The 20,330-nt window shown below is 45.2% G+C and overlaps 1 protein-coding gene across 1 annotated transcript in view; it reads left to right on the forward strand.

The window, feature by feature from the left end:
* Positions 1-20,330, forward strand: part of ATR (ATR checkpoint kinase) — a 210,589-nt gene that overhangs the window by 27,842 nt on the left and 162,417 nt on the right. The window contains exons 4-7 of the mRNA XM_073625961.1: positions 2,694-3,577; positions 4,975-5,165; positions 8,607-8,801; positions 10,786-10,994. Coding sequence (XP_073482062.1) covers positions 2,694-3,577; positions 4,975-5,165; positions 8,607-8,801; positions 10,786-10,994 — 1,479 coding nt within the window. The remainder of the gene's footprint in view (positions 1-2,693; positions 3,578-4,974; positions 5,166-8,606; positions 8,802-10,785; positions 10,995-20,330) is intronic.

The raw sequence follows: 20,330 nt of genomic DNA on the forward strand, positions 1-20,330 counted from the left end.
ACACATATACTAGGGGTGTGCATCTTCACTGGTCTCACAATTCGATTACGATTATCTGGTCTTCGATTCGATTCCACAATGCATCACGATTACCGACGAGCTCCCACGTTCTTACAATCCACAGCTGACAAACAGCCCTGTGAAGATCCCTGTACTCTCTCTGTGCTGACCACTGGTCAGTGACCAGTGGCAGCTGGTGCTTAAAATTTTTGGGGGGGCGTAAACAAACTGAAAAATACTGAACCTCCCCCATCAAATGCAGCCTCACTGTGCCCATCAAATGCAGCCTCACTGTGCCCATCAAATGCAGCCTCACTGTGCCCATCAAATGCAGCCTCACTGTGCCCATCAAATGCAGCCTCACTGTGCCCGTCAAACGCAGCCTCACTGTGCCCGTCAAACGCAGCCTCACTGTGCCCGTCAAACGCAGCCTCACTGTGCCCGTCAAACGCAGCCTCACTGTGCCCGTCAAACGCAGCCTCACTGTGCCTGTCAAACGCAGCCACTTGTGCCCGACTGCCCGTCAACCGCAGCAACGTGTACCCGTCAAACGCAGCCACGTGTGCGCATCAAACGCAGCCACCTGTGCCCAATAAATGCAGCCATCCCTTCACTAACCCCCCCCCCCCCCCCCCCCAATGCACGGGCCACCACTGGTGCTGACAGTTCCTTGGCATTCCTGTTTGCACCTTCCAGCACGCTAGGCGTTAACAGTAGAATGTGCAAAGGGAAGCCCAGGGACCTGTCAGCAAGGAGCGTGAGGTGTAAGTAGAGCACAAACACATTTGTACTCTACTTGCTATTGTTAAAATGACTTTCTTTTAATAAATGCCGTGTTACAATGAATGATGTGCCCCGCTGTATGTGCTTTTTAAAAAAAATATGTCACTTCATACCGAATTTCACAGTAGTACAATACATCCTGCTCATGTGACTCCCGGCCCGTCCCGCCTCTCTCTGCTCTCCTCTCACATCTCCTGAGTCCTGACGTCAGCGGGGAATTCTCAGCCCCACCCGCTTACTATAGCTATCTTCTCCGAAGAGAGGCAGGCGGGGCTGAGAATTCCCCGCTGACGTCAGGACTCAGGAGACGTGAGAGGAGAGCGGAGAGAGGCGGGATGGGCCAGGAGTCACATGAGCGGGATGTATTGTACTACTGTGAAATTCGGTATGAAGTGACATATTTTTTCAAATATCACATACAGCGGGGCACATCATTCATTGTAACATGGCATTTATTAAAAGAAAGTCATTTTAAAAATACGCTCTAAGCGCTTTCCTGGGAGGGGCGGGGCAAGTCGGGATGACGTCACCCGCAATCGATTTTCCGGTCCTTATGCATCAATGCCGCATCGGGGACACCCGAATCGCGATGCATCGATGCAACAATTAATTTCAGCACCCCTAACATATACATGATTCTGCACGTCCACCTAGGGGAGGTGCCGCTTCTGCTGTGAATACTCGCAGTAGAAGCCGATCTGCAGTTGCTGGGCAATGGATCGCCGGTCGTCGGGCAGAGACACGGAACAGAGCTCTGCCTATGTAAACAACGCAGAGCTCCGTTCTGACAGGGGGAAAGTAATGGATTTTGTGTCCCTGCAAAGCAGCAAATAAAATCAATCACTTCCCTTAGTAAAAGCAGCACACGGTTTACATAAAAACACTGGCAGCACAGTTAACCCGTTGATTACCCTAGATGTTTAACCCCTTCCCAGCCAGTGTCATTAGTAAAGTACATATTTTTAGCACTGATCTCTATTAGTGTCACTGGTTTCTGACAGTGTCAAAGGTGAGTTATCCACCTCGATATTCCTTTCCCACTATAAGTCGCTGATCGCCGCCATTACTAGTATAAAAAAAAAAAAAAAATTCCAGTATATGTGACAGACCTAGCCGGGAAAGAGGCTTTTGGAGGGGACTAAATGCTAGCCTCATGCCCACCAATTATGGGCCCTGGCATTTGGAGGAACGGTGCTCGTTGTGAGCTGTATGCCTGGGGACCCTGGAAGGAATGTTACTTTGGATTCAAGCCCATGTCCCCCAAAACACAAAACTCTGGGAACCCCGTAAGTGCCATATTATAAATAGTGACTGCTTCACAATGTTGTCTGTTGTCTCATGCTGTTGTGTACTATTTGCTGTGCTAGTTTGGGGTGGGGCTGTATTCCAATGTTCTATTGTGTCTGTCTGCTTTGGATATCACAGGATGTGTATCTCTATGGAGGGAGGGGGGATTCCTCCAACAGCTCTCCCTGCTGATAAGACGGTGTACTGATGAGACGTTAAACACACCTGACCTGTGTGTCCATTGTCATTGGACAGTTTAACCTGCCCTATTTTCCAAGGGTGGGGAAAAAATGGGCATAAATTGTCTGTTAAAGTAACGCCGTGCCATATCACAAAAAATTGCCTGGCCATGAAGGGGGGTAAATCTTGCAGAGGTCAAGTGGTTAATAGTTTTTATTTACTTTTGTAGCTTGAAGACTGCAAGTGTAATGAGCATCTGTCAGACAGTACATGTGACAGCCAGATTTTGGTGTGTGTGTATGTGTGTGTGTGTGTGTGTGTGTGTGGCGTGGGGGGGGGGGGGTTCTTGCCTCATAGTCAATCTTTAGGCCTAAATGGTAATTGTATAGTATTTTTTGTTTTTGTTTTAACAACAACTTGCCTGATGCTTTTTTTTGTCTTAGGATTCAGTAATTGGATAATCACCAGGCTACTCCGCATTGCTGCCACACCAAGCTGTGAAGCTTTACACAAAAAAATTTCTGGAGTCATCCACTCTTTACTCTTCCTTTTTAAGAATAAAAGCCCTGTTCTTTTTGGCATCCTTAGCAATGATTTGTTAAATCTCTTAGAAGATCTAATTAACTTGAATGAAATAAGCTTAGACAGGTCTGTGGACTGGCCAGTTACAATATGCAGGTTTTTGTGCAGCTCAATGGAAAACCAGTTCAACCTAAGAGCAGCACCCTTTCAGGTGCAGCACATGCAGCAAGTGGAGTCTTTGGAGACCACATTGTTAATGGTCCTGGCTGATGATGAACACGATATTTCTGCTTTTTATTTTCAAAGGCAGAACCTTATACTGTGGGGAATAGGATGTTCTTTGCTAGACTATGGAGGAATGCAGCTTAAGAGTCTGGCACTGAAATTCCTAAGAGAGCTTATCATTCTGGGAGGACCACCAGAACAACCTGCACATTTTTTCTTCACTGTGTTTTTTGGAATGTTGGCATGTGTAAAAGATATGGATTTGGAAGAGCAGTTGCTTTTTGAGACTCCAATATTAAAGCTGGTGAAAGTGTTATTCTCAATGGAGCCCGAGTCCTACACAAGCATAGGACCTGTCTATCTTAATATGTTATTAGCAAAACTTGCAGCCTTGTTTGATGGTGGAATACTGAAAGATGTTCAGTCCAATATTTTGAAAGAATCATTTTGTCATATGGCTTACTATTTCTTATCGGTTGTTCCTCTGGGCTATGAGTCTGCTAAGGAGGTCCGAAATCAGCAGGTTTGTTGCATCTGTAAAGCTTTCGTGGACATTCTTGGAGTTCAGAACCAACATATGGTAAGTCAGGGTATGGCATTTCCTGTGTAAAATATAAAATGACTGTAAATTGAAATCTTTATTTGCACCAATACTTGTTTGATTTAAGAGAGTTCTGTAGTCTACTTCCAGTGAGTATACGTTTGAGTTAATAAAAGGTTTACCCAAGAGTTACTATTAAGACATTGCGTGCTAGTCGATATACTTTTCATGTTTTTTTTTTTTTTCTTTTAAAGGGTATGTTAGTGATCTATCTAGTGGTCATTTTTTATTTTTTTAGAGAGTGCAGTCAGCATCCTTGGTTAACCCTTTCATGCCTAAGCCTATTTCTGACATTTGTTGTTTACAAGTTAAAATCCGTATTTTTTGCTAGAAAATTACTTAGAACCCCCAAAATAAATATATATATATATATATATATATGTGTATATATATATAATGATGTTACGCCGAGTAAATAGATACCGAACATGTCACGCTTTGAAATTGCGCACACTCGTGGAATGGCGACAAACTACGGTACTTAAAAATCTCCATAGGCGACGTTTTTAAAGATTTCTACAGGTTACCAGTTTAGCATTACAGAGGAGGTCCTGTGCTAGAATTATTGCTCTTGCTCTAACGACCGCGGCGATACCTCACATGTGTGGTTTGAACACTGTTTACATTTGCGGGTGCAACTTAGGTATGCATTCGCTTCTGCGCTCCAGCACGGAGGGACAGGACGCTTAAATTTTTTTTTTTTATTATTTGTTTTTATTTTTACACTGTCTCTTTCAAATAAAAAAACTGATCATTTTTATTGCTGTCACAAGGAATGTAATCATCCCTTGTGACAGTAATAGTCAGTGACAGGTACCCCTAATGGAGGGATCTGGGGTTTATAAGACCCCAAATCCCTCCTTTGCACTTAAAAGTATTCAAAATGCCAAAATCTGCGTTTTAGAATACTAGGGATTTTTTCAAATTGGCGCCATTGGCAGCTGAGTATACCAGAAGTGATGTAATGACATTGCCTCCGGGTTACTAGATAGGAGACCCGATCAAAGCCGATTTCGGCTTCATTCGGGTCTTCGGCAGCCAGCAGATGTGTCTCCTTCCCTGTGCATGCATTATTGCGGCATGGCCATTCAAACAGTGCAAACCCAGAAGGAAGGGCAGGAGAAGATGGAACCCCCCCTGTACTGGACGGCTTCCTTTTGAAAGGGAAGTCTGTCAGAATGTGCTAGTATATGGTGCATAGTACATTTTCAAGATAAGCCACATAGAGCAGCTTGTAAGGAGATGGAAGAGATGTAACGCGCAATCATGGTGTGATTATTTCATTAAGGCAGTTGCATTCATATGTTTATCAATAAATTGGAAATATTGTAGAAAGTCTTTACATAGTGTCTATTGCCTTTGTCCATCTTACCTAGTACTTGATTCCTTCACTGTATGCTGTGCTAAGAAGAGAAGGCCTGGAAGTTTTACAACAACTGCAACAGGAGGCACAGATCACAAATACAGATTCTGAATATGGTGGCAGCAGCAGTGATGAAATTCAGGAGAAACGGCCACGTTTAAGTTTGACAGCGAAGGCCCGGAAGAAACAAAAGCCATCTGCAGGGTGATTCCCTCATAGCTCTATTTGTTATTTAGTTTCCATGTTTTGCTACCTAAGAATGTGGTGGTGGTTGTTTTTATTATTATTATTATTAGTATTATTATCTTCAGAAGTAAATGTCATTTCTCTAAACGAGGGACACAGCCAACCTCTGGGATATACAGGCCTGAAACTAGGGGGGGCAGGAGGGCACTGTGCACTCCTGATCACTGCACTCTGTCCACCGCGCACTACTGATCACTGCACTCTGTACACCACGCACTACTGATCACTGCACTCTGTACACCGCGCACTACTGATCACTGCACTCTGTACACCGCGCACTACTGATCACTGCACTCTGTACACCGCGCACTACTGATCACTGCACTCTGTACACCGCGCACTACTGATCACTGCACTCTGTACACCGCGCACTACTGATCACTGCACTCTGTACACGGCGCATTCCTGATCACTGCATTCTGTACACGGCGCATTCCTGATCACTGCATTCTGTACACGGCGCATTCCTGATCACTGCACTCTGTACACGGCGCATTCCTGATCACTGCACTCTGTACACCGCGCACTCCTGATCACTGCACTCTGTACACCGCGCACTCCTGATCACTGCACTCTGTACACTGCGCACTCCTGATCACTGCACTCTGTACACCGCGCACTCCTAATCACTGCACTCTGTACACCGCGCACTCCTGATCACTGCACTCTGTACACCGTGCACTCCTGATCACTGCACTCTGTACACCGCGCACTCCTGATCACTGCACTCTGTACACCGCGCACTCCTGATCACTGCACTCTGTACACCGCGCACTCCTGATCACTGCACTCTGTACACCGCGCACTCCTGATCACTGCACTCTGTACATTGCGCACTCCTGATCACTGAACTCTGTACACCGCGCATTCCTGATCACTGCATTTTTACCACGGTGCACTCCGCATGTCTCTTCCTTCCCTAGGCATCCCTCACTCTCAAGTTCCAAATTTGGGAAGTATGCACCTGCATCTTCCTTCTGTCACTTTACACCCCCTGGCCACCTCCTCCCCACACTGGCAGAAGAAAGTAGAATTAGATATCTGCTAAGCAAACCCTGCAAAGTCCTGGTCTGACAGTGTAACTGTACTAATAAATCGGCAGCACTGTCCCCAGTGATCTGACAACAGTATGGTGATCAAGGGTATGAATGGCTTTGAATACTTTCAGACCTATTGATTGGGTATGAATGGGTTTGAAGTTAGTGTTAACTAAAAATTATAACTCATTGCCAGCCCCTCTATTATAGGCAGGCATACCACACTGTGTAAATCTTTTATAAAAGTGAGGATTGTAAATACATATTTAGTGCTATCTTTGGGCCGGTCATGTGAATCATGATACATGAATACAGCAGGAGGGGCTGAGATCTCCCTCTGGCGTCCGCCCCTCCCGCAGAAGCCTTGTCTCTGAGATGTAAAGTGGCTGCGAGTCACATGACCGGCCTGAAGATGGCACTAAAAATGTATTTACAATCCTCGTTTTTAGAAAAAAAACGTACACAGTGTGGTATGCCTGCTTATAATAGACGGGTTGGCAGTGATCATTGTACGTTTTTTATTTAAAAAAATAGCACCGGGGAGGGGGCGGGATGGAAACTGAGAAAGACACTGAGCTGACAGGCAGGAGTGAGGGGGAGAGAGGAGAGCAGGGAGGACAGCTGCGGATTACGGGGGGGGGGGGGGCGTACGCTGAACACGGTGGTCAGGGCTCAGCAGCCCTGATTATCGTGGTCAGTGGTGAGGAAGGGGGTGCTCCCCCGAAACGTATCAGCTCTTACCCCTTGTGTCTGCACCATTCATCATTGTGTGGTTGTATGGCTCATTGAGAGTTGCCATCTTGTGAGTACCCACTTTTTATTGATTTTAACATTCAATAAATGTTTTTGGTAATGCACTAGGTGTGCGCGCCTTCCATTTTGTTTTGTTTTCGTAGGTTTTTTACAGTTTAGAGGGGGCAGATTACACAGCACAAGCACTGTGCCGTTTAATCTGCTTTAAGGGACCAGGATCTGAATTTTTTGAGGGGGTTAACAAACACTTTCAACAAAGACATTAAAGGGTTTGTTAACCCATATAACTCAAACACTGCCAGACCCTCTATTAGAGCCTGGCAGAGCACACTGCATTAGTCTTTTAGAAAAACAAGTGCTGTAAATGCCTATTTAGAGCTGTCTTCAGGCCGGTCACATGACTCATGGCCGCTGTACAGCTCCGATGGATAGATGCTGCAGGAGGGGCCGCGATCTCTCTCTGACATCAGCCGGGGAGATCACATGGCCGCTAAGCCTCTCCTGCAGTAGCCCTGGGAACTGGCCGAGAGTCACGTGACCAGCCTGAAGACCGCGCTGAAACGGTATTTACAATGCTTATTTTTACAAAAGACTAATGCAGTGCTAAGCCAGGATATAAAAGAGTTGCTGGCAGTGAGCATTAAACGTTTTGAATTTTACTAGAAGATGCGGGGGGGCGGGAGATGGAGACACACGGACACGAGCTGACAGGCAGGAAGGAGGGGGAGAGAGAGGAGAGCAGAGGGGACAGCAGCGTATGACGGAGGGACGCACTCAGACCACGGTGGCCAGGGATCAGTAGCCCTGATTTTCGTGGTCAGCACAGAGAGAGGATACAGGAAGTGCCATGTTCAGGGAGGTTTTTTTTATAGTTTTAGAGGGGGGCAGATTACACAGCACAAGCACAGGGCTGTTAAATCTGCTTTAAGGGAATAGGAAATCCTATTTTTTGGGTGGGGTTAACAAACGCTTTAAGTCCTAATAACAACCTTTTAAATTAAGGCCTGATTCGCACCTGTGCAGTTTGCATATTGCAGGTGCATTTTGTGTTTTTAATGCATACTTTTGATCCGTTGAAGTCTATGGAACCAAAAACCAGAAAAAAGTCCCTGGCCCTTTCAATAAAATGCACAGATGTGAACTACATCCATAGGAAATCATGTTAAATGGACTGTAGTGTGTTTCTGCAAAACTGAAAATGTGAACCATGCCTTAAAGAGCTTCGTAGTGATTTTACCCTGGGTGCTGGATGACCTTGTCTACGCTCTGCTGACTCCACCGTCATCGGGTGTCGGGGCTCCGTCTCTGAATGGATACACTGAGCAGTGACTTGGCTCGGGTGCCCCCATAGCAAGCTGCTTGCTGTGGGGGCACTCAACAGGAGGGAGGGGCCAGGAGCAGCGAAGAGGGACCCTAGAAGAGGAGAATCCAGGCTGCTCTGTGCAAAACCAACTGCACAGCAGAGGTAAGTATAACATGTTTGTTATTTAAAAAAAAAAAATGAGACTTTACAATCGCTTTAGAGTACTGTATAAATAACTTTCTTTAATAGTGATGCTTTTTATACTTGTAACAGTGTAGTACATGTGGGCTTTTCTGCCTCTAACAGGAGACATACAGTGGATGCAAGGTCCAAGATTGCATTGTGGAATTCTATAAATCGCCAGTTTTTGTCTTTGCTGCATGCATTGGAAGGAGACGATGTGTCTGAAGACAATGTGGTCTGTTCTTTAGAAGGCATTGCAGTAGTACTGCGTGTTGCTGCTCTTTGCACAGCACATGTTTCTGAACCTGATTCTTTCAAGTAAGTAACTTCTTATCCTAGTTTTCTCTTTTTCCATACTATTAGCTACGACATATAAAGGAGAACTGTGAAAAATAAGCTCCAGTTCAACTACATGAGAAGCTCTGTTGATTGAAGGAGGGTGAGGGTAGACATGTCAGGTCTGTGCGTTGTGTGTCAGAGGAATGATCTAACTCTCCTGTGTGCTGCTAGAATGGGTATTTTTAGCCTTGCTGGAGCATATGGCAAGTAAAAAAAAAGAGCTGAACAGCATATATGTATTAACCAATTACTGATCGGGTCATAGACCAAAGACGTCCTTGGTCGGAAATGGAATACCGGGGTTATGGCTGCAGCAATACTCCATAACTCCAGTATTTGTTTGTATGTTTTTTTCAGCAGGTGATTCTCTATCAATAAAAATGGTTTGAGCAGCAGAATCGCCGCTGGATCACTTTTGGAAGCGGCAAGAGGGGTCGTCCTTCCCTCCCGCCACTTCCTGGTGGTTCTCGGGCTTACCTCGGATGATTGGTAGCCCTGAGAAACGTTGCCGCAGCTGGTAACAAAAATGACCGGAAGAAAGATGGCCTTCGTTCATCTCTATGGTCTAGGAGGACCGAAGCAATGTCACAATGTCACTTCCGGCCCAATGTAAAGGCCTTTTTTTTTTTTTTTTTCTTCACTGCATTAAGGTAAAAAAACCTTTCAATGTCAGATCAGCCCAGCCCCCTCTTAAATACCTACCTGAGCCCTCTCTTTATTCCATTGTTGTGTTCGTGTGCTGCTCTTCTCACTCCTGTTCTCACAGGAGGCCATTGGCTCCTGCTGCTTTCAATCATATTCTGTGAGCAATGGAAGGGGGATATGGCTGAGCCACTGTGTGTGTCAATAGATGCACACAGCCCTACTCAGAATCAAGCCCACAGGTGTGCCCCCATAGCAATCAATTTGCTATGAGGGGACACTCTAAAGAGGAGGCTGGAGCGCCAGCTTGGGGACTACAGAAGAGGGGGTACAGGGCTGTTCTTTGCAATGTTTTTTTCAGGTAAGTATGCCATGTTTGTTATTTCAATTAAAAAATAATAATAAATAAGTACCGTATTTATCAGCGTATAACACGCACCGGCGTATAACACGCACCCCAATTTAGGAGGGAATTTTAAGGAAAAAAAAAAACTTTTAGGAGGGAAGTTGTAGGGAAAAAAACTTACATTTAAATGCCCATCATTGCAGCCTTCTCAGTGCAGCCTTGCCCCAGTGCAGCCATGTCAGTGCAGCCATGTCAGTGCAGCCATGTCAGTGCAGCCATGTCAGTGCAGCCACGTCAGTGCAGCCACGTCAGTGCAGCCACGTCAGTGCAGCCACGTCAGTGCAGCCTTCCCCAGTGTCCATTGCAGCCTTGCCCCAGTGCAGCCTTGCCCCAGTGCAGCCTTGCCCCAGTGCAGCCTTGCCCCAGTGCAGCCTTGCCCCAGTCCAGCCTTGCAGCTCGCTGAGCTTCAAAATCGCCGACCGCGATTTGAAAATGGTGCCGCCGGCGCCGAAATACACAGAGCTGGTCCTCGGCTCTTCTCGGCGGCTCTCGTTCACTTTCGGCTCCACTCGGGATGGGCGTGACGGTGAGCGGAGCTATCCGAACCTAGCCGAGTACACTCGGCTAGGTTCGGGCGGCGCTCGAGTGAAGCCGAAAGTGGCCGAGAAGAGCCGAGGACCGGCACTATGTATTTCGGCGCCGGCGGCGCCATTTTCAAATCGCGGTCGGCGATTTTTTTAGATCTGACAGCGGGGGATCGCAGGGGATCGGCGTATAACACGCACCCTCTATTTTCCCCTGATTTTAAGCGGAAAAAAGTGCGTGTTATATGCCGATAAATACGGTACCTTTTTAAAATTGATTTATCCTGTGGAGGAGCTCCAAGAACAATATGCTCTGGTCTTTTTGTATGTACTGTTGCATTTTTATTCCCACCATTTATAATGTTTTTTATAATGTTTTGTGTAATTGCAGTGGTACTCAGAAGGGCTTGGGGCTTCATGAGAACTGCAACTCTGATTTGGCAGATATTAAACCCCAGCTTTCATGGGTTGCAACAGAAGAAATTGTGAGAGTAATTAAAGTTTGCCTGAAGCTTCTTAATTTAGGATACCAAGGAAGCTGTATGGATGTCATTTTGATGAAGCTGGTGAAGATCTTTGATGCTTTTCTTTACATGCATGGTGAGAACAAGATTTTTCATAGGATGATCTTGAACTTTGCTTCTATGCGAATATTTACTAGAAAGGTTCAATTTTTTGATGTTTTTAATAAGTATACATATTTCTGTGTGCCTCCCATTTTTTTTAAGGGAGCAGCGTTCTTAAACCTACAGTATGTACATGCAACCTTTCAATTAAAAGCGGCTAAATGACCCCGCATATAGTTAGCTGGTCTAAAACCTTTAAATAGAAGTTCAGCTTTGGCTTACTATGTACCTGGTCAATGATAATATATTTCCAGCCAATTCAACATTCTGATTATCAAGAATTTGTTTGTCTTAAAATGTTTGGACTTTTGCATATTCTTAAAACTGTCCATTGGAGTACACAAACTATCAACATACTGGTTTACTGCCAGTGTACCACTTCTTGCATTTGTCTTTATCTTTTGTATCTTCCTTGTAGTTGTGTTAAAAAAAAAAAAAAAAAATTTAGTACAGTATACTAGCTGACAATATAATTCCTGGTGACAGACTGTATTCACAGTCCTTCAGTATGTACAACATATTAAAATCTCTTCTGACTTGATGACATTGGTGAAAAAAATAAATAAATAAATATATATAAATAAATAAATAAATAAATATATATATATATATATATATATATATATATATATATATATATATATATTTTTAATATCTACGGTAACCTATAGCTGAGACAGATTTTTCATTATTTTTTAAATATGAGCAATAGTTCTAATCCTGAATCTTCATGTGTATTTGCCTAACCTGCTAATCTTTTCTGTGTAATTCTCCCCAATAATTTTTTTCATCAGCGCATTGCCTCATGTACTACTGCTGTGTGTCTCTCTTCTTCTTTGCCCTGCTTGCACCTTTGTGTTTTTTATGGTCTGTATTCTCTAAGTATTTAAGAATGTTTGCCTAGCTTCTTGCCCTTTACCATATAGCAAACTTGCTGGCTAAAATTGTCTAGTTACCTTGTATGCCATACTCTAGTTTATATTGTGCTTCGTTTTGTCTCTATTCATTTAGTCCTTGTTCACTTTTTGTGTTTGCTTTTGCTACTTCCAACTATTGCCCTGCTTATTTACCGTATTTATCGGTAAATGATTGCATCATTGCAGCCTTCTCAGTGTCATTGAAGCCTTCTCAGTGCAGACTTGTCAGTGCAGCCTTGCCTCAGTGCAGCCTTGCCTCAGTGCAGTCTTGCCCCAGTGCAGCCATGTCGGTGCAGCCTTGTCGGTGCAGCCTTGTCGGTGCAGCCTTGTCGGTGCAGCCTTGTCGGTGCAGCCATGTCGGTGCAGCCATGTCGGTGCAGCCTTGTCGGTGCAGCCTTGTCGGTGCAGCCTTGTCGGTGCAGCCTTGTCGGTGCAGCCTTGTCGGTGCAGCCTTGTCGGTGCAGCCTTGTCGGTGCAGCCTTGTCGGTGCAGCCTTGTCAGTGCAGCCTTGCAGCCATGTCAGTGCAGCCTTCCCCAGTGTCCTGTGCAGCCTTGCCCCTGTGCATCCTTGCCCCAGTGCAGCCTTGCAGCTTGCAAGCCTTGCAATCTCCGCTGATTGTTTGCGATCGCGCCGACATACACGTCTGAGTGTACAGATTTAAATATGGCGCCGCAGAGGGACTGGGCAGAGCAGAGATACACATAGCCGAGTGTATCTCGGCTCTTCTCGGCTCCGCTCACAGTCACGCCCAGTCCCGCCCTATGATGGACATAACACAGGTCCAATGGCGGGACTGGGCGTGACTGTGAGCGGAGCCGAGAAGAGCTGAGTACACTCGGCTATGTGTGTCTCGGCTCCGCCCAGTCCTTGCGATCTCGGCGGCACTCGCTCTGCTCCGCCGAGTCCGCCGGCGCCATATTTAAATCTGTACACTCGGATGTGTATGTCGGCGCAATCGCAAACAGTCGGCGGGGATCGGCGTATAACACGCACCCACGATTTTCCCCTGATTTTAAGGGGAAAAAAGTGCGTGTTATACGCCGATTAATACGGTATTTCTTCCTTAGCTCATAACTCATTAGCTTGTGGTTTCCTGTCTTTACAATCTTAGGTATGCTACATTCCTATCTGTGTGCACTTACTGTCCCTTGTTAACCCTCTGCTTCTGTTCTGTCATTTGCATTTTATTACCTGCGCTAGACAGTCGCTGTCGTCAGCAAGGCTGTTCTAATGGTCACAGCCTTCTGGGCATTGCTCCATTTAATGTTCCAGCTGTTCACATTAGTTTCTACCTCCATATGTCCTGTTTACTGTAGTTATTTTTATTTACTTGGCACCGACAATTTGCAGAGTGCTTTGACAATACTGTACATTCACATCAGTCCCTGCTCTCAAAGAATGCTTACAATCTAATGTTTGATTTTTAACATTTAATTTTGGCTTGAGTGTAATTTCCTAAATGAAAACCACATTCACGGTTAAAAATTCACTTACTGGTGAAAATTTGTATTTCTTTCTCGTACATCATGGGACACCGAGCCTTAAGTAATTAGTGGGTTATAGGCCACCTTGAGGTGTTGACACTGGGGTAAACCCAATCAAAGGAAGTTTACTCCCCTATATCACCCCTCCTCCTTCCTGGAGCACAAAAAATGTCTTTTCTTCCTCTGATGGGACCAGAGGGTTAGGGGGACAGCAGCGTTGCATCCCCCTTACATTACCATCACCACCCCCCCCCCCCCCCCCCGCTGTGGGGGATGCGGAAGGTCCTGGTATTTTACTGCTAAAGTTTGCTACTGTTGCTGCTCTGGCGCCCCCCCGTTGGGGGAAAAACGCTGCACCCAGGCGCCGGAGACATTTTAAATAACAAAGGGGGCGGGATTTTTTTAGAGGGGGCGTGGCCTATCAGGCTAAAAGCAGATAAACATACAGCTGTGTCAGTCTCTCCTCTGCTGATGAGGAGGAAACAAGCTGGCTGCATACAGGGAAGGACACTCTTTTCCAGCACTAGGCTGAACTTTATAGCAGCTTTAAAAAGTCATGACTATTTTCAGCTATTTAGTGCAATGTGTATAGCGCCTCTGTTTTTTGTACTTAGGACTATGCCTGCCAAAAAAGACACCACAAAAGCCAAAAGAGTGAAGGTTCCCCCCCAGGCATTGGGATCTCCAGCTGTTTTTCCATGCTGCCATCCTCGCCTGAATTACCAATTATGGCGACTTAGGGTGAGCCATTGGAGCAAATTGATGGTGCAGCTGCCTCTCACATCTCAGCACCTGTATACGTAACTAAAGATGCCCTTTCCTCCTCCCTTCAGGGTCTGGAAGAAAGATTAGTGGCTTTAATCGCATCCTCCATTCAAATGGATAGGAAGCGTACTAGGTCCCCCTCACCCGCTTCAGCTTTGCAGGGGGAACAGTGGGCACACAATGAGGTTTTACCCTCAATCGATCAGGAAGAGAAACAAACCGATGATTCTTCTGCAGAGGAAACAATGGTAGATGAACCTTTTTCAGTTTCTTATATCTGAAAAATTGCTGATACAATCTCTTACAGAAATGGTTTGTTCCACTCTCATGCTGCCTTTAACAGAGTCTCATTAAAACTTGGCTTCTTCCTTTAGGTTCTTTAAAAACCTTCTCATCCTTTGCATGCGTTTCCTGCACATGCATTACTTGAACAGCTTATTTTTGCGGAATGGGATAAACCGGATAAACATTTTCTCCATCCTAAGAGGTTTTCAATTCTCTATCCTCTGGAGGAGGAAAAAGATGGAAAGTACCAGCAATTGACGCTGCGATTTCCAATGTGAATAAATAACTTAACTTGTACTGTAGACAGTGCACAGATGCTTAAGGATCCAACAGATAAAAAGTTGGAATCCTTGCTAAAATCTGCTTTTTCCATAGCAGGTGTCGTCACTCAACACGCAGTTGCCGCGATAGGCATCTACCAATCCCTAAAGGACCAATTTAAACAGGCCCTTAGAGAGCTTCCTACACAACAAGCTTGGGATTTGGCTGAATTACCTAAGGCATTATGTTTTGCCATAGATGCCATTAAAGACTCTATTCACCAGACATCCCGCCTTATGCTTATGCTTGTACATATGCGCAGAATCCTGCAAAAATCCTGAAAATTGATCAGCTGAAACACCATGTAAAAACCTCCTAACTGGGTTCCCCTTTCATGGGGGTGACTGTTTGGAGAAGACTTGGATAAATATATCAAGATAATATCTGCTGGGAAAAGTACTTTTTTACCAGTCAAAAGAAAATATAAACGCACTTCATTTTAACGGCTCTTTCCCCTGCGCCAGGGGCTTTGGCCTCTAGGCAGTGGCGACAGCCTTCGCCGTCAGACTCTAGAGGAAAACCTCAGGGTCAGACCCAGGATCAAAAGAAGCCCTGGGGTAGGAAATCTGCAAAACAGAATCCTAAAGCCTCATCATGAAAAGGCAATCCCCACTCACCAAGGTGGGGGGAAGACTTCTGCAAAATTTCAGAAGTCTGGAAAAAGGAAATTTTGGACAGATGGGTCATCTCCACGGTAACGCTGGGATACAAGCTGGAATTTCTGGACTTTCCACGTCTCGCTTCCTGAGGTCAAGCATTCCCAAAGATCCAGAGAAAAAACTGTCTCTGTTTCAGGCACTAGACCGATTAATATCTCAAGGGGTGATCATACAGATACCGACAAAAGAGCAAGTTCTGGGGTTTTATTCAAATCTTTTCATGGTACCAAAACCAAATGGAGATGTCAGACCCATTCTAGATCTAAGAAAGCTAAATCAATTCCTGAAGATCTGCTCCTTTCGCATGGAGACAATCAGGTCGGTAGTTTCTATCCTTCTAGGAAGAGAATTTCTGGCGTAAATCGACATCATGGATGCATATCTGCATCTCCCTATATTTCCTGCTCATCAAAAGATTCTGCGGTTCGAGTTAGAACAGCAGCATTTCCAATTTGTAGCCCTGCCCTTCGGGCTAGCCACAGCACCTCGGGTGTTCACCAAAGTGTTGGCCCCACCTCTAGCCAGGTTAAGGGCACATGGCATGACAATCGTAGTGTACCTAGACGATCTATTACTTATAGATCAATCAGTGACTCGTTTGGAGCAAAGCGTACGCACTACAACCAACTATCTGAAAAGTTTGGGTTGGATTCTCAACCTAGAGAAATCTTCCTTAAATACTGCTAAAAAGGCTGGAGTACTTGGGTCTGATCATAGACACAGCCTAGGAAAGGGTGTTCTTGCCTCAAGCAAAAATCAGTTCCATAAGAGAGCTGGTGCGGAGGTTCAGGTCAAATGGCAATCCCTCCATTCACCTCTGCATGAGATTGCTAGGAACCACGGTAGCTTCGTTCGAAGCAGTTCCCTATGCCCAGTTCCATTCAAGACTGTTGTAAATCAGTATCCTATCTGATTGGAACAAAACAATTCAAGCTTTAGACTTACAAATGCGGCTGTCCCCAAAAGTGGCCCAAAGCCTTACTTGGTGGTTATTAACCCAGAATCTGCTGAAAGGCAAATCCTTCAGACCAGTCACCTGGAAAGTGGTAACGACAGATGCCAGCCTCTCAGGCTGAGGAGCAGTACTAGAAAAGGCAACTGTCCAGGGACAGTGGTCAAGAACCGAAAGAAGCTTGCCCATCAATATCCTAGAGATTCGGGCAGTACGTCTGGCTCTAAAGGCCTGGACTTTCAGGTTACGGGATTGTCCTGTCAGGATTCAATCCGACAATGTCACAGCTGTGGCCTATATCAATCACCAAGGGGGCACCAAAAGTCTCTCAGCACAGAGAGCGGTGAGCCCTATTCTACTAATGAATGTTCCATGCCTTTCTGCAATCTTTGTTCCGGGAGCAGAGAATTGGCAGGCAGACTACTTAAGTCGCCAGCAGTTATTCCCAGGAGAATGTTCTCTCTACCCTGACATTTCAGGCTGTTTGTCAAAGATGGGGGGACTCCGGACGTGGATCTTCTAGCATCCAGGTTCAACATGAAGTTGGTCAACTTTGTGGCCAGAACAAGAGATCCATTCGCATGCGGAACAGATGCGTTAGTGACTCCATGGGATCAGTTCTCACTGATCTATGCATTTCCCCTTACTCAGTTGCTGCCTTGACTTCTTTGCAGGATCAAGCTGAAAAGAAAGTCGATAATTCTGGTGGCACCAGCATGGCCCAGAAGGTCATGGTACGTAGAAAACGTAAAGATGGCAGTGTAGGTCCCATGATCCCTCCCACCACGGCCAGATCTGCTCTCTCAGGGACCGATATTTCATCCTTCCTTACGGTCTCTAAATTTAACGGCTTGGCTATTGAAAACAACATTCTAAAGAAACGTGAGCTTTCCGGGTCAGTTATCTCTACCCTGATTAATGCTAGGAAGCCAGCTTCCAGAACTATATATTAGAGTCTGGAAGGCTTATGTTTCCTTTTGTGAATCCAAGGGTTGGCACCCTCGGAGATATATCATAGGCAGAATTCTTGCCTTTCTACAATTAGAGGTAGAAATTAAATTGGCCTTAAGTACTATTAAAGGCCAAGTCTCAGCTTTATCAGTCTTATTTCAAAGACCACTTGCTACTCATTCTTTAGTCTGGGGCTTTATACAAGTGGTGACATGGCTTAATCCGCCCGTCAAACCTCCTTTGAGCCCTTGGGACGTAAACTTAGTTTTGTCTGTGTTACAAAAACAACCATTTGAACCAAGACAACAGTTTCCCCTAGTCCTTCTGACAAGGAAGGTATTTTTGGTTGCTATATCCTTCGCAAGGAGGGTTTCAGAATTGGCTGCTCTTTCTTGTAAAGAGCCATATTTGATTTTTCATGAGGACAGAGTGGTGTTACGCCCTGGTCCAGGTTTTTTGCCAAAAGTAATTTCAGGTTTTCACCTGAACCAAGATATTGTTCTGCCATCGTTTTTTCCAAAACCATGTTCCAGGGAAGAAAAGTCACTACATTGTCTTGATGTGGTGAGAGGAGTGAAAATCTATTTAAAGATTCGTAAGACTGATTTCTTATTTATTCTGCTGGAGGGTCCTAAGAAAGGACAGGCAGCGTCAAAATCCACTGTTGCTAAGTTTCAAGGTTATGGCGCTGTAACGAGCCCCTGCTCGCTCGGTTCCACTCTCCTGACACTCCTCTGCGGCTATGGAATTAGATTGCAGATCGCAACATCTGATGGTTCGGTCATCCGATGCTCTGGGACTAGAACTACAGCTATGTGCTGTTCTATTCCAGTTGTGTAGCTCAGAACAAACACCAGGCAAGCTGTATGTAAGTTCAACCAGGAATCTCCTTTATTGCAAGGAATACAGGCTCTTTTATACAGTAAAAGAGGAGGTGTATACCTACTGCTAATATTACTCTGAACATACACCTGTGACCAGAAACCTAATTAACATGGGCTAATTTACTAATCCCTTTAGACAGCCTAGATGACTCAGATATGACTTTTAGGCCAGACTGGCCATCTTGTAGCTCAGAAAACCCAATCAACATTTTTACAAATCAACATAATAGCAGAGTTAATTAACACAAACAACAATGGGGATCTAATGACGCTTAGATCCCATACTAGACTTATTTACAATACACATTCTAGCAGGCAACAGACAGACAGATGGCTGGAATTGACATCAGCATCTCCTAACAGTATTTGTCCCAGCATTATGAATCAGCCAGTATTTCTAATATGGCAAATCCAGGGTCCCCAGAGTGTGTCCTGGGGGACCAGGACCCGAATCCACAGTAATACCACCTCAAGGGTCCCCAGGCATACAGCTCACAAAGAGCATCGTTCCCCCAAATGCCAGGGCCCAGGATCGCTCGGCAAGAGGCTAGCATTCAGTCCCCTCCAAAAGTCTCTCTCCTGGCTAGGTCTGTCACAGGCGCATTCTACCAGGTCGGCTAGTGCTTCTTGGGGAGTGCGTCTTCAGGCCTCCATGGCTCAGATCTGTAATCCCACAACTTGGTCTTCAGTGCATACATTCACAAAATTTTATCAGGTGGATGTAAGGAGGTATGAGGATATCACCTTCAGGCGCAGTGTGCTGCAAGCAGCAGTATAGATCCTCAAGTCTGGGTGTACCCTGCGGGTTGTTTTCTCCCACCCCTCATGTGGCATTGCTATGGGACATCTCATTAAGTAATTACTTAAGGCTCTGTGTCCCATGATGTACAATAAAGAAAATAGGATTTTGATATTTTGATTACTTCTTGGAGTACATCATGGGACACAGAGGTCCCGCCCATGTTTTGGGATACAAGTATATTGCTTTTCTACAAAAACTAATGTGCTCCTGGAAGGAGGAGGGGTTATATAGGCGAGTAAACTTCCTTTGATTGGGTTTACCAGTGTCAATACCTGAAGGTGGCCTATAACCCATTAAGTAATTACTTAAGGCTCTGTGTCCCATGATGTACTCCAAGAAAAGGATTTTACAGGTAAGCTGTAATAAAAATCCTATTATCCTGCTCATTTGAATTTTCTCTTTATCAAACATCGACTTGATCTCAGTAAAGATTTAAAAAATGAAACCAATTTTAGTTTTTGAATTAAATTCTTATAGTGCATGCATCCCCAAACTTTGGCTGTGGGCTACATCTGCCCCACTACAAGATTTTATCCAGCCACCAGAGAAGGTCAGTGGCCTATCTGCTTTGTGCACTGATTGAGAAATAAGATCAGCAGAGATTGCCTCTGATGTAAGGGGGGACTCTGGTGCACCCTGATGTAAAGGGGAATTTGATGATGACCAGGATGTAAGGAGGGAATCTGATGGTGAACCTAATGTAAGGGGGAACTCTGATATGAGACCCTGATGGGAGTTTTTTTTATAATCTTAGAGACCCCCTCTTCTAAGGTATGACCAGCATTAGTTCTCTATTTCACTTGCATACATACATACAGACACATACTAGGGCCTATTTAGACTGAAGTTAATAACGTACCAATATCTTTGGAGTTGGGGGGGGGGGGGGGGGGGGGGGGCCAGTATACCCAGAGAAAACCCATGCAAATACAGGGTGGACATGCAAATAGTGTCCTGGCCATTACTTCAAGTTAAAAGTACTAACCACTAAGCCACTAGACTGTCCTTATATGTGGTGAGGGAATTGCCCCTGCCGCAGATGATTGGCCCAGTACAGGCGACAGCTTCCTGACAGGCTCCCACTTGTGATTTTGGATCCTAGTTCAAACACGCCCGAGGTCATCACCACTGACGCCCTTGGCTGGCTTTTTGTTCCTCAGCCAGCCATTGCAATTGGATACTGGCCATGCTTTGTCATGATGGTTCATGAAGCAAACTGAACTTAACCTCCCTGGCGGTATGATTATTTCGGATTTTAGGTGCTGAAAGCGGTACAATTATTTTGCATG

Source organism: Aquarana catesbeiana, linkage group LG04 (genome assembly GCF_042186555.1).
Source record: "Aquarana catesbeiana isolate 2022-GZ linkage group LG04, ASM4218655v1, whole genome shotgun sequence".
NCBI classification, from domain to species: domain Eukaryota; kingdom Metazoa; phylum Chordata; class Amphibia; order Anura; family Ranidae; genus Aquarana; species Aquarana catesbeiana.